The sequence below is a fragment of the Sitophilus oryzae genome, unplaced genomic scaffold, assembly GCF_002938485.1.
Source record: "Sitophilus oryzae breed Bouriz unplaced genomic scaffold, Soryzae_2.0 scaffold_227_pilon_pilon, whole genome shotgun sequence".
NCBI lineage: Eukaryota > Metazoa > Arthropoda > Insecta > Coleoptera > Curculionidae > Sitophilus > Sitophilus oryzae.
Window position 1 is genome coordinate 3,206,827 of NW_022146782.1, and position 15,546 is coordinate 3,222,372.

The 15,546-nt window shown below is 32.8% G+C and overlaps 1 protein-coding gene and 1 long non-coding RNA gene across 3 annotated transcripts in view; one reads left to right on the top strand and one right to left on the bottom strand.

Moving 5' to 3' along the window:
• LOC115884246 (protein singed) overlaps window positions 1-15,546 on the top strand; it is a 67,797-nt gene that overhangs the window by 19,658 nt on the left and 32,593 nt on the right. For both annotated transcript variants that reach the window (XM_030902747.1, XM_030902748.1), the window contains exons 4-5: window positions 5,141-5,372; window positions 7,362-7,595. In XM_030902747.1, coding sequence (XP_030758607.1) covers window positions 5,141-5,372; window positions 7,362-7,595 — 466 coding nt within the window. The remainder of the gene's footprint in view (window positions 1-5,140; window positions 5,373-7,361; window positions 7,596-15,546) is intronic.
• Window positions 986-1,961, bottom strand: LOC115884247. The gene is made up of 3 exons (XR_004050531.1): window positions 1,686-1,961; window positions 1,380-1,636; window positions 986-1,325 (listed from the first exon to the last, which is right to left on the bottom strand). It is a non-coding gene; the product is annotated as an uncharacterized LOC115884247 (long non-coding RNA).

The following is a 15,546-nucleotide window of genomic DNA, read 5'->3' on the forward strand; positions in this document are numbered from 1 at the left end:
TTGTTTTTACCTGTTTTTACAGTTTTTACTTTATTTTTCTATTTACATCAGATTTATATTTTGTAATTGCCTATCAGACAATACGTATTTAGAAAAATAATAAGAATTAGGATCGTGTTTTTTTTTAAATCCTGTATATTAATTGGAACCCTTGATAACATTACTGCTTTTGATATAAAAAGTGCATTTTTGATTATTTACTTGGGCTAGGATATTAAAATATCGGTTGGATTGTACGACATAAATAGATGTAGGTATGATTATTTATATATATGTATGTATTTATAAAGCTTACTATCTGATTTGCATTTTCAGTTTTTGATCAGATATTTCATTTTATTTGTGAAATGCCCACAAAAAAGCTTCCAATGATTCAACATCAGTGTGTTTGCTGCATAATGGATCATTCCTGCTGAATTTTTAGATCATTTGAAGACTACACGGAAAAAACCAGATAATATGTTACATTTTCATAGAAATTGATAGCGAGACAATTTTATAGGCAAGTGTTAGCATTATTCGAGGCACCATCAAAGAAAGCAATAATAATATGCTTAGTCCCAGAGATATTACAGCTTAGTTATTTTGCCCTACAGGAGAAAAACCAGAGTAGTTCACTCGTAATTGCATTTTCTCGGCTCCAGTTAAAATGAACAAAGCTGGTTTTTCCTGTGGTCTTCATTTGAAATAACGTAAATAAATGTTTATACATATGTATGTGATGATTAAATTGGTGTTAAGGAAATAAAAATGTTTTTCGATATTAATATATACCTATATATGTATATTTATTTTGAAATAAATTACACTTTTAACAGTTTAATGGAGTTTTTAAAGCCAGTTATAATATTTATATTTTAAAAACTTGAAATCATGTGGATGTAATCACGCATTAAACCACAGACTAACTTATATAAGTCAAAAAGTAGATTTTAGTGTTAACTTTATATAACTTGTAAGTAAAATAATAAATAAAACAAATATGAAAAAACCAACAATTCTAATGTATATATTAAAATACAGTACAATAATAGGTATCTGATACCCTCACTTAACGTAGAATAATATTCTACCCAACTCAATACTATGTCCAACATGAGTTTCAAATATATCGGGCCCTAATCGTTCCTGAAAATAATATTTTTTTACATTGTTATACCATATTCTAAACTATTTAATATTTCAGTCACTTAAAAAGTTAATTTGTATTGAATAATTGTCTACCATTAAAGCAAATTTGGACTAGTATTTTTAATGGGCATATTCTGTGTATGGATATAGGTACTTCCTCCAGATTTTGGGTTCAACCAATTTATTCTTAAAACCTGAAACATCTACGTATAAAAAATAGACAGGTTACTAATTATAATAAAATTTACCCTTAGAATTATACTTCTTTAACAAATAATTTCCATTGGTATACTTTTCCATGACAAGTAATCAACTTCCTAACATTTTTTAATTGATGTAATACTTCCTCATGATGCGAAAAGAAAATCTTTTCTTTAGCACACAAAGGACAAACGATATGTTGGCTTACTTTCAGATTAGTTACTTTTCCATAGATATCCTCATGTCAATTCAAAGACGATGAACATGAAAATGATCATCACATGAAACATCACAAACTAAAAACCTAATAAACAAGTTTATATCGAATATAGAAATAAATTTAGTGTTCTTACCTATTGTCGTCCAAATCCACGTTAATAGATAATTAATTTTTTGGATTTTTATCTTTTATTTTTAAATATATCTTTCGAACTACTGGTTTTAGTAATTATTAAATTAAACGAACTAAAAAGTCAAAAATAATAAACAATTCTCTTGTCAATTGTCAATTTTCTCCAGGCACCGAACATTATCGATAACGCACGATCTACGACGATTACTCCTTTGATCTGATTGGACGGTTCAATGACGGTTGGTTGCGTATTTTAATGTATCCTATCAAAACTTTTTGAAAAAGCAGCTTCTGTTTTATAAGGTTCTGGCCGCAAAAATGGCAATCGGTCCCACTGTGTGTATAAACAAATTTAAGCTTCTGCAAAATATAGGTGTAGCAATAGTTCAAATACAGTTCTAGAAAAACATTCTTATTGATTTTATTGATTATAGGTTTTCTGAAATAGGTAATGTGTTTATAAAGCTATTAACGTTCCAATAGTATCTATGGATTTTATCAGATATGTAACAGAAAAAAATGAAGTATTTTACGTCAAACACAGTGTCATTTTAATGCAATTCCTTTTCTGTTACTAGGTGGTTAAATATGTGTCTATTAATAATGTTCATTATATTGTTAACTTTATTTACATTCAGATAGAACTTAATGGTTTATCTATTAGTGATACTCAATTTATTATTTAAGTGGCATAAAAGTCGGTGATATCACTCATAAAACCGTGCTTAAAATAACAATGTCTCTGTCCTGTTTGAACGCCATGAAATGGGCTATTTATAGTTCTTTTTTAGATGAAATTTATGATAAAAAATGGGGAAATTCCGCAGGGCTATGTAGAATGTTTAGGCACAAATTACCTATAACAGATGCGAAAGAAAGTGACTGCATCGGAAACCGCTCGGCAAACCCCACACGCCTATTGCGTGGTGTAAATACACCAGTCGTTTAGTCCGGAAACCTATGCTGTGTCGTATTCGCTTGCTGGAATGACATAGTGCGTGGTTATATGATTCTTTTTAGAAACGGGTGTAGGATTTTTGTTGAACTTTTGAACTGTTATTTCTAAGTTTTGGTAATTTGTATATCTTATTTAAAATGGGATACAAATGTGTTTATTTATAAGGAAAAAAAGATATTTATAGTACAAAAAATTAATTTATTTAACAAAATTTAATTTAAAATGTGACAAAATAGTACCTTCCTATTGGTTCTATCGGACTTTTTTCGACTATATAAATCTTTATTTGTAAACTTTAATACATCAAATATTTTCAATCTAATAAATCATTTAATGATGTAAATAAGAGGAAATTTCTCACATGGGTGGTCAAATTCTATAGTTTTCATTATATCAAACAGCCTCTGAGAAATGTTTTCAACTCAAAATGCCTTTAATTATGTTTGACTACATTAATTAAAAGGGTCTTCAAATACATCACTGTGATAATTGTCTAAAATTTGCAAAAGAATCCGAATCTCTGGATAACTCAAAATTATTTACCCATTTAAAAGCCTTTGATCATGAAAGTGGAAAAATTTGTTCATTTTATTTACTGGAAATGGAAAAATTATTTATATTAAATTTTGATGAGTTTTGCACTGAAGAAAACATTCAGAGGCTGATTGATGTAATGAAAACTATAAAATTTGACCACCCATGTGAGAAATTTCCTCTTATTTACATCATTAAATTATTTATTAAATTGAAAATATTTTATGCATTAAAGTTTACAAAAAATAAAGATTTATATAGTCGAAAAAAGTCCGATAGAACCAATAGAAAAGTAACTATTTTATCAAATCTTTAATTAAATTTTGTTAAATAAATTAATTTTTTATACTATAAACATCTTTTTTTTCCTAATCTCCTACGAACTGATATAATATGACGAGCAATCTATTAAATTACTGTGAGATTATATGCCTCGATAACATATTGGTGCAGATTATTTTCATCCAAACAAATAATAACCCAAACTATACATTGATGCGGATTGTCTATGAACTCTTTCTGAAGGTCACAGAAACCTGAACGCTTAATTCGGTGTTCTTTCGCATCTGTTGTAGTTAATTTGTGGTTTAGGAGGGGAGTTAATCACCGCGACCTTATAGATCTATTGTGTGTTCCCCTTTCTTGAGTTATAACGAGTTATAACTCATCATACAAAATCAGGGCTTTAACAAAAGCCAGTATCTGAGACGGCTCCACAGAGGCCAGCTCTCCATCCTCGACATCAGACGTACCAAAGTTCATGGCACGAATGGTCGTCGTCTCGGCGCACTCAGTGATAAAGTGTTCTGGTGTTTCCCCATTTTCCCCACAAAATCTGCATTCGCCGTTGTTTCTCAGCTTCAGCCTACTGAGGTGTTCGTTGAGGAATATTGTTTTTACTTAAATCAAGAAAAACCTTTGATTTTTCTCGGTCGTAAGTTCTGAGGAACTTTTTCGAGTGTCTTAGACCGTTGGAGGACACCCATTCCAAGTTACGGATGGAGTCTTCCAGATTCTTCAGTTCCGCTTTCAGTTGGTTCCCGTTTGGAAAACAGAACGGTTCTGGTCCAGTTAGTGGAGTGTTCGCTCCTTTCCTAGCCAGATCATTTGCTTTTTCATTGCCTTCTATCCCTTGGTGAGCAGGCACCCAGAGTAGGAGGACTTTATTCTCTTTGCCTAATTTGTTGAGCTTTTCTAGGGATTCTTTGACCAACTTCGCGATGAAGATGATCGCGTTAAGTGCTGCTTGACTATCGGATAGGATGGCAATTTCCTGTTTTCGATAGTTCCTATCTAAGATAAATTGTACGCATCTTTCGATAGTGTAAATTTCTGCCTGAAGGATACTGAGGTAGGTGCCCATTGGTTCGGAGTATTTAGTTTTCGGCCCAAATACTCCTATCCCTGTCTCTGCTTTGGTTTTGGAAGCATCAGTATACCACGTGATGGTATGGTCTTTTATATGCTGAGTAAGCGTTTCTTCTAGCCGCAGGGCTATAGACTAATACTTTACGATAAACCAACCACAGACATGGATAAAGTATAGACTAATCATATATAGTTCATATCAAATAAAGTTTTAGTCACGTGATTAAGCTTGACCGGCACAGCGTTGCCCACTTTAACATATTTTCTTTTAATTTTTCTGTCTGCTAGTAAACATTTTTAAGCTTAAAGTATCACAACATTATTTATTTAAACCAAAAATTCAAAATACAAAACTAAAGTGTCAAAACGAATGACCATGGCAGGAAATAAATAAATGAATATGGCAACTTGACATTTTTTTACAGTAGAGCCGCCATTTGAATCTGAATTAAGGTAGCAAACAAAATCTAAAAGCCTGTACTGCTCAGATTTGCCGTGAGAAGAAACTGTATGTGTGTGACTACCTTTATTAAAATTCTGTTTATTTACTTTGACTAAATATAATTATTTTTTTCTTTTATTTTGATGTATTACAGGTACCTGGCGATGCAGAATTTTGGCATGTCCATCTTGCCGCTCGCCCACAGATGAACTTGAGGTCAGTGGGTAGAAAAAGGTTTGCTCATCTTTCAGAGAGCCTGGATGAAATCTACGTGGACGCTAACATTCCCTGGGGAGAAGACACCCTTTTCACCCTCGAATTCAGACAGGATGAGGGTGGGAAATATGCCATACACACTTGCAATAACAAATATCTGTCATCTAATGGTGAGTGAAATAAATTTGGTATCTTTTTCTTCATTTTTTTGTATTACATTTATCTATAGTATAGAGTAGAGTTAAATTTTTCAGAAATATACAAAATAAATATTTCTTTCCATAGCAACTGTTAAAATTGCCTCATATCTATCAAAAATAGTAGATAAAATAGTACTTTAACGACAAGGGTAGATTAAATGATACTTTAACAGCGAAGATAGGTTAAAAATTTTATTTCTTCTCGCACGTTTTTTAATTGCTTCCATTTTTGAAAATTGTTGTATTCCTTTTCATAAGTTATTTGGTTAAATGGAAGTAGTTTGGATATGGCGTTTGTCGCCTCAGCCTGAATATCTTTGATAATTTATATATTTCGTTTTGAGCCATTTCTGGCTCCAGTTCAATCAGGAATCGACACGAAAGAGAATTAAAAAATATTGACTCAAAACTAACAACTAAAGAGACAGCTTTATTTATTTATCAAATTACATAGAAACCAACGCCAACCCAGCACAATATTTTGTCTATTCATAATAAATTCCTTGAAATAATAATTTCTGAATATTTTTTAAAACGTAACTCGCTATGGAAAAAATATTGTTTTATACACGACGACAGGGGCGCATATACGGGAGGGGTAATGGGGGTAATTACCCCTCCCAGAAAGAAATTAATTTATTTTAATTATTACTTTCGAAAATCGAAACTATGAAACTATGAACCATTCCCGGACACAAACGGTACATTGTGAGACAGGAAATTGTAGAGAGAAACGAGCCCTATACCATAGGATACAACATTTTAATGAACAGTGCTTTCCATCAAATCAATGAAATGAAAAATATACGAAATAATATACATGTACTGATTTCTTTCGAAAATCGACAACAATGAAACTATGATCTCTTCCCCGACACAAACGGTACATTGTGAAACAGGAAATTGTAGAGAGAAACAAGCCCTATAGTGTAGGATACAATATTTTAATGAACAGTTATTTCAATAAAATCAATAAAATGAAAAATATACGAAATAATATACATGTACTGATTTCTTTCGAAAATCGACAACAATGAAACTATGATCTCTTCCCCGACACAAACGGTACATTGTGAAACAGGAAATTGTAGAGAGAAACAAGCCCTATAGTGTAGGATACAATATTTTAATGAATAGTTCTTTCAATAAAATCAATAAAATGAAAAATATACGAAATAATATACATGTACTGATTTCTTTCGAAAATCGACAACTATGAAACTATGATCCCTTCCCCGACACAAACGGTACATTGTGAAACAGGAAATTGTAGAGAGAAACAAGCCCTATAACGTAGGATACAACATTTTAATGAACAGTTCTTTCCATAAAATCAATAAAATGAAAAATATACGAAATAATATACATAATAATATTTCTTTCGAAAATCGACAACGATGAAACTATGATCCCTTCCCGGACACAAACGGTACATTGTGAGACAGGAAATTGTAGAGAGAAACGAGCCCTATAACATAGGATACAACATTTTAATGAACAGTGCTTTCCATAAAATCAATAAAATGAAAAATATACGAAATAATATACATGTACTGATTTCTTTCGAAAATCGACAACGATGAAACTATGATCTCTTCCCGGACACAAACGGTACATTGTGAAACAGGAAATTGTAGAGAGAAACAAGCCCTATACAATTACCCCTCCCAGAAAGAAATTAATTAATAAGAAAAATTTGGTATAAATTAAAATTGTTACAAAAAAGTTAATAATACAAATTAAAACAGAATATCCAAACCAATCCAAGTAGATTTTTTCCACAGTTACAATACCTTCCAGCAAAAAATTGACTCAAATTTAGTACTTTTTTGAATATTCAAACTACCCCTCCCAGACTCAATCTCTAGATGCGCCACTGCACGACGATAAAATTGCATTATCGACTATCTTGTATAAAAAATAACTATTTCTCTAAATCAACCAAACATTTTATTATAGGTAAACTGGTGGATGCCTGCAACAAAGACTGCCTTTTCTCCGCCGAGTACCACAGCGGTCAACTGGCCCTCAGGGACAGACAAGGACAGTACTTGAGCCCTATCGGTTCTAAAGCTCTGTTGAAAAGCCGTTCCAACACTGTAACCAAGGACGAACTGTTCTCTTTGGAGGATTCCTTGCCCCAGGCCAGTTTTGTAGCCGCGTTGAACAGCAGATTTGTCTCTGTTAAACAGGGTGAGTACAGTAAAACGAATGTTTAAAAGCACTGAGAAAATAAGTATTTCTAAAATTAATTGCAAAATGAAGGAAATGGTTTGAATGTATAAACAATACGACTGAAAAAACTAACGTCTATTGTCATACCCCAGTCCTCTTTGACGCCATTTTTTTGTATGGTAATAAGTTGGGTAAAAATAAATCCATGTATATTACTCTATCATATACATATGATATATATACATATACATATTACTCATATTACTCTATCATATACCGGGTGCGTCTCAACAGTGGCTCACCCCTATAACTTTTTTATTTTTTCAGTTAAAAAAACGCGATTTTTAAATGGCACTCTCGGTATTTTTTTACTTTATTGGAAAGAAAATGACACTATGAATAGAATGACATATCATATGTCAACTTTTGACATTTTCGCATATGGTGTATTTGAAATTAAAACTTGCGGTTCGTAACGAAAATTTGACTCGAAATCCCAAGTGTGTAGAATCAAATTATTAAAAAAAAATGCTTTTTCCAAATATGCTAATGAGCCACCCTCGTTCCATTTGAAAAAATTGAGAGATGATTAAAAATACAATTTGAGCATTTTCTAACTGGCCAGGATATGACACTAAAAACATTAGACGATCAAATCTATTTTTCCAAGGCTCCTTGGTTAAGAATTAGTGTTTTTAATATAGCCATGGCACTCTAGATTGAATTTTAAAATACGATTTTTTATTAAGCGAGTATGTCAAAAGTTGACATATGATATGTCATTCTATTCAGAATGTCATTTTCTATCGAAAAAAATAAAAAAAATACCCAGTGTGTCTTTTGAAAATCAAAAGTTGTAGTCATTTCCGGTGAAACCGGAAGTGACCGAAAACAATTGAATACGTCAATCAATTCTAATTTATGTCATATACTAACATACCAAATCTCGTTTTTTAACTAAAAAAATAAAAAAGTTATAGGGGTGAGCCAGTTTTTCAGACGCACCAGTATATTTCAGACGCACCAGTATACCCTTGTATACACAGTATACAAGGGTCAAACACTATAATGTTATTTATTAAAAAAAAATGACATAAAAACTTACCAAATATTATTATCTATTCTGTGATTTTGGTTCAAGATTAAAGTGCGAATACATGTTCCTTATTGTTATTAAAATCTTGACATGGCATAATCTTGAAAAAAAGAACATCGTCTACATCCGGACCGGAAGTTGATAGATCCCTCTTGTTCAAAAATGCTCATTATCAGGCTTGGGACATAGAGAGCTCGCAACATGAATAATGGAGAAACGCCGGCTTTTTTTAAACGGCACTTGAACTTGAATGCAGTAAAGGATTTAAATGAAATAAGACACGGTTTATAATCGTTTCGGGCAAGGATTACATCATTGTATGACTTTGGAACACATGTGTAACACAAGAGGATAGATAATATTAATGTGATAGTTTTTTTTCTACACATATTCTGATATAAAAGGTTACAATAATACAGACTAATAAATAATACCATTCAAATTATAACCGATTGTTATTCCTTAGCCGTCTTTGACGCCTTTTTTTGTCGATCCTATGGTGTTTTTGAATAGTGGAATGCACAACAGGCATACCTAAAGAACAGTACAAAATATATTTATAAAGTTTTCTATTGTCGAATTCTAAGTATATCAAAAATTCTGTAAGATTTTTTTTTGTTTACTTTCTTTATAAAATAATAAACAATCTAAACAACTAACAAAACCATAACTCGTGACAGGATAATTAAAATGTTTCAAAGTATTATAGTGTCAGGAAAACAAATAAATAATAAATCACAGACTCACCTAATAATCCCTGAAGCATCGACCCTGAGCGGAGGCGTACTTTAATACCTGTCACAATTAAAAGTAAGGATAAGTGTCCAGTTCATAATTCCGACCTGCTTAACTGCTATGTGCCGATATTATTTTGCCCTAACTACCTATTATTTATTTTCTATTTATCTCACTAGATGGACTAATTTATCTCTGTCTCTCTCAATACAAGATTTACAAACATATCTATGCAAATGCACTGCTTGGCCTTCCGCCCACGCACCCCCTGATGGCGCGGACTCCAGACTAATCAGCCGCACGGGCAACAGAATTCTTTGATCTCACAAAGTGGATTATCTATATTGTAGAATGAGTACGAGGGGGGAGGGAATCACCGCGATCTTTAAGATGTATTGTGTCCATCTTTCTTGAGCTATAGCTTATCATACAGGGGGTCTTCCTGTTGTAGGGGGGCAGGGGAGACAGGGGCTGCTAATATTTTGTGTTATGTTTTCCCATTCTCCATCAAGGACAAAGCGAATATTCATAATTTCGGCCATCTTCAACAAGATCAGTGACTTTTGCACAGTCTTCGACATTAAGAACCATATTCCGTCGTACACAACGATAATTATGAAAGCCACCTTGTCATTATGAAGAATAACATCAAAAAGTAACGATAATTAAAAATATTGCAAAATGTTTGTGGCAAGTTCATTTTCTTTTTAAAAATTAACCAAGGCATTTGTTGAGTCCAAATATTCCAAAAAACCAAAATATTCAGGAGGCAAGTTCTCGAATCTCCTAAAAGAAGCTCTTGAAAAAAATTCTTAGCTCTAATTTGAAAATTAATAGCTTTAAAACTTAGCTGACTACGTTGATTATAGTTTGGGGTGTAAGATTTTTTTGTTTACTTTCTTTATAAAATAATAATCAATCTAAACAACTAACAAAACCATAACTCGTGACAGGATACTTAAAATGTTTTAAAGTATTATATTGTCAGGAAAACAAATATATAATAAATCACAGACTCACAAAATAATCCGTAAATAAAAGTAAGGATAAGTGTCCAGTTCATAATTCCCACCTACTTAACTGCTATATGCCGATATTGTTTTGCTCTAACTACCTATTATGTATTTTCTGTTTATCTTACTAGATGGACTAATTTATCTCTGTCTCTCTCAATACAAGATTTACAAACATATCTATGGAAATGCACTGCTTGGCCTTCCGCCCACGCACCCCCTGATGGCGCGGACTCCAGACCAATCAGCCGCACGGGCAACAGAATAAACACAACATATCGATCCCGAGATTCGAGGACCCTGGGGGCCTGTTCCCGCCGCTGAAGACCCGGAGGACCGAGATCCTGCCAAGCAACATTAACGGGCCTATCCTTGCGCTTCCTCAAGCTAAGCAGTACTAACTCTACTGAGAACAGAAATTCACTAATCCACCTAAAGCTTACGTGGCTATCATATTAACTAATTATTTACTTTGCAAATGAACTATCCAATCTCCCTCTCTCTCTCTCTTGATTACAAATTTACTTATCTCATCAAATACTAACGTACTGTCTTGCCCCCGCATTACCCTTCTGCATTAGGTAATATTCTCAAACTTTCTTTTTCGAAACAGAATTGTTTCGACCAATCATCGTTCGATTTTGAACGCTTTTCTAGGAATACTTTTACCCCTAAATCGGAGCGCAGGACGCCCATAAAAATCAGATATGGCGTGACATGCTTGAGACGCAGAAATACTTAGCAGGCACAAACTCTTAACATGTGCCGTTTTAAAACCTATCTTAAAAGAAATATTATTGGGAAAATAAACTCACGTTATAGGGGGTTGGAACCTTTGACGACAACAGCAAAATAAAACACTTATTCACCACAGTATATTAAAACACTTTACTTTTGCACTGGAGGGGCGTATCGCTAACCATGCTAGCATCATCAGCAGATTATTAAATTTAATCTCAGAGCTAAATGCAAACTAGTAAAATATGAATTTTTGATAAGTTTTATGTGAATTTTTTCTCAATGATATCTAGAGGTCAACCTCCCTAAAACTATCGTCGATTGTTATTCCCCAGCCATCTTTGAAGCGGTTTGTTTTATAATTCCTTACTTTATCTAACGAAACTTCATGCAAAAAAATCTTACCATGGCTACGCAATAAAGAGTTTTAGCCAATTTTCGTTAGTTATCTTATAACGTAAATTAGTAAATTGGGAATGAGAGTATAACTATACGCCAATTGTTGATATATTTAGATATTTTACCGTTAATAACCCTTTAATTAATTTAAATGAATAATTTTTAAATTAAAATTGACACAACCTTGCACTCAATTTTTGTTAAGCAATCTCAACGTAAATTGGCAATTTCCAATAATATAGTGCAGCGCATATAAATTTATTTATTTTGTACTATTTGTACTACTTGTTTATTACCAATTTGACAATGGAATTTACACCAAAAGTTTACAATATAAAACACAGTAGATATTATGTTTATTAGTTTCAAGAATAAATGTTAAATATTTGAAATTATAATTTAGAATATTATTACACCGTTCATCAAACTTGTATTCATTTATCTTTAGGAATATTTGGTATGTAAGAGAAAGGAATGAAAAAAATGTATAGGGTATAAAAAACTATATTAATATAGAAAATATTAAGCAAAACATGAAAATATGGTTGAATTTTGTCCTAAAAAGAAGTTCTAAAATTAAAACGCGTTTCTATGGTAATATAACTTCGTTCATTCTTTGATAGATTGTTTTTTGTTGTTTTAATTTTAAAATGTTAAAGAAGCACAAAATTTATTTAGTTAAATGCTACGGAAAGGGTGATTATAGTTATCGGAAAATATGATACTTTAACAACAGCAAAGAATATGACATTAATCAAAATTAATTATAACCATCTATCAAAGAATGAAATCGAATTGATGTTACCATAGAAACGACTTTTGATTTTTAGAAAAAAATTCAACCATATTTTCATGATTTTCTTAATTTTCTCTAAAACTGTATGGAAATTTGGAAAAGTATAAACGGGATTGTCCATTTTAGAATAAGCTAAAATTTTTATGAAGAATGCATTTTTCTCAAAATGTCAATAATAAAAAGTTATTCCTCTTGTAAAGACAATCCGGGGACATACTGTATAATTAATGTTAATTTTGACAAGTTTTATGTCAATTTTTAGTAAATAACGTCTAGAGATTGACCTGGCCAAAATTATCATCGATTGTAATTTCCCATCCTTCTTTGACGCAGTTTTTGTTTTCCCACCATACGATATTTAAGTACCTATATCGTTTTATAAATTTCTGCAAAAAATGTGACGTTTTTGTTCAAAATAGGTGTAATTTTAAATGGGTGTAGTGGATGAGGCTGTATAGAAGGAAGAATTTCTTTTTTCTTAATTAAAACACTATATTTTCATCCGGTATTCAAATAGTAATAAATTTTTATGTGAAATACCCATATTCTAACTAGTGTATCTCCTACGCCAATCTATTTAGCATACTGTACCGGGATTGGGAACAGCACCTCAAGTGCAGCAACGGCGAGCAACAAAAAGCGCATCCGACGCGTTCCAGAACCGACTTGCACTCCAGATATTTTCGGCTTTATATAAATAAGATAGAAATAGATATCCAGGAAACTATTTCTGGACTGGAACCGCCGGTCGTCGGGAGTTCTGCCGACGAGTATCATAGTTGGCGAGGTCGGAAATAGTAGTCGATAGTCGGATTTCGTACGATGCAGGAAAGCGATGATAAGTTTAATAACAAACGGAAATTTGGATTCTGTTTTTTGTTTATTTATAGTTTTAAAACTTAATGCTGCCTCCAGACCAAGGTGAGAAAAAATAAACACGATTTTTGAGACGAAAACAAGACAAACTTGTCACAAAAAAATGGAGACTTCTGAAAAGACAAACTTGAGACAAATTGTCCACACCGCAATGACAAAAGTACAAAAAAGTCAAAAGTTTAGTAGTTGCGAATGAGTTTTATAACCATGTGTGATTTCACTGTGGTCTCCCTACTGTTGGTTTGGTTTGTTGCCTTCAGGGTGATGGGGAAGTGGAAACTGGCCCGGGAAAACAGACAACCGGCCCAAATCCACAAAACAAATGACCATGACGAAGAAACATATTTTATTTATTAGCCACAAGGTGTCCCAGAAATATGGGCAAGTATTTTAACTGGTAGTATTGTTGAACCCCAGACACACGCCTATGAGTTTTTTTCCCAAAAAAAAATTTTTTGGAAAATTCGGAATTTTTTTTGGAAAATATTTGAAATTTTTAGTTTTTTAGCTAAAAAACATAATTTCTAATAATATGGCAACATAGGTAGTAGATTAAATTCTACATGAAAGAAAATCCTGAAAAGATCCAGCAAAAAATGTTTTTGAAATTTCAAAGTAAAATAACTGCGTTATTTTGAACTTATGTGAAAATCGATGAAGAGAAAATATTTAAAAATATACAATTTTTACCCCCTTTAAAAATACTTGCACTATTTTCCTAGGACAACCTGTATATAAGTAATGGTGTTTTTCGCTCGTGCGAAAAAGCTCTATTGCCTCCGGTTTAAAAAAAATTAACTTGACTAACATTTTCGTAAAGACCAATATTGAGTCGGAATTCTGCATCTTGAATTTTTACTACAAAATGGCTCAGTTTTACAGGGTTCTCCTTTTTTATTTCCATTATCGATAACGGTAATTTGATCTTGAATAGGCTACGATTCTGCGTCACAATTTTGAGAAACTTCCTAATTCATTCACTTCAGCTGACCCAATCCTCTGTGAAATACATTACTTTTAGCTTTTCGGGTATATACTTTCTTACACATTGTAGGAATAAATTCTCTCTTTTGTGCTACAGCAGCAGCCTCTTCGTGTACACGTGTTTTTAACTAAATGAACCGCGGTCGCCATTAAAACTGCAGCATTTTTTAGGTTATTATATAGTTCTTATCACGAAACTTTTCCTCTATACTTTTGTACATTTGGTATCTTGTATGATAATGCCATGACTCAAACGAAAAAACTTAGTGGCCAGACAATACCTAGGTAGTGGATATAAATGTGTTCTGATGTAATGTTATGTTACAGTCCATAATTCGGAATTTGCGGAAGATTCCAGCCGCAACCTGAGTCGGAAATCTGCAATGGTCTAAGACACTCGAAGAAGTTTCTGAGGGCTTATGATCAAGAAAATCACAGATCTTCCTATGTTCGAGTGGGAACAATCTCGGATTGTCACGGGGTTTTTAACAGGACACTGTCTCCCTCAATGAACACCTCAGTAGATTGAAACTAAGAAGAAACGGCGAATGCAGATTCTGTGGGGAAGAGGGTGAAACACCAGTACACCTCATCACTGAGTGCGCCGAGACGACAAACCACTATTCGTGCCATGAATTTTGGTACGGCTGATATTGAGATGGAGAACTACCCTACCCTTTGTAAAACTGTCCCAGATACTGGCTTTTGTCAAAGCCCTGGGACTGTATGATGAGTTATGATTCAAGAAAGGGGACACAATGGATCTGTAAGGTTGAAGTGTTTAACCCCCCTCCCACTCATTCTAAATTCTAAAAAAAATAATTCTACAGTCCATAATAAGAATATTTGGATTTTCGAGACATAATATTTTATTATCTAATATAGTTTAAACATTATTTACCTGTTCTCTGCTGTCTCAGTAATTTTTAGCAAATTCATTTTAGCAACATTTTAAACAACAGTTTAGACTTGGATTTTAGTTCTCAGACTTGGCTTTTAGTCCGTCCTCAATTCAAACCAATCATAGATATGTTTTCTCCGTCAACCGCAGAGTTCGCGTCAAATTCGTCTAACTTCTTACAAAGGGGAGCTCGAAAAATATTGCACCGAGGCCCCCAGTTGTCAATATACTTAAGATCTTATATGTATAAGTATCTTATAACTTCTCGATCTAAATGTATACTAAGAATACTACCGTATTCTTAGTATACATTTAAGTCTCGATCTAAATAATCTCGATCTTAGTATACATTAATAGTCTCGATCTAAATGTATACTAAGAATACTACCGTATTCTTAGTAAGCAATACGTAACCGAACGAAGCAATTGAT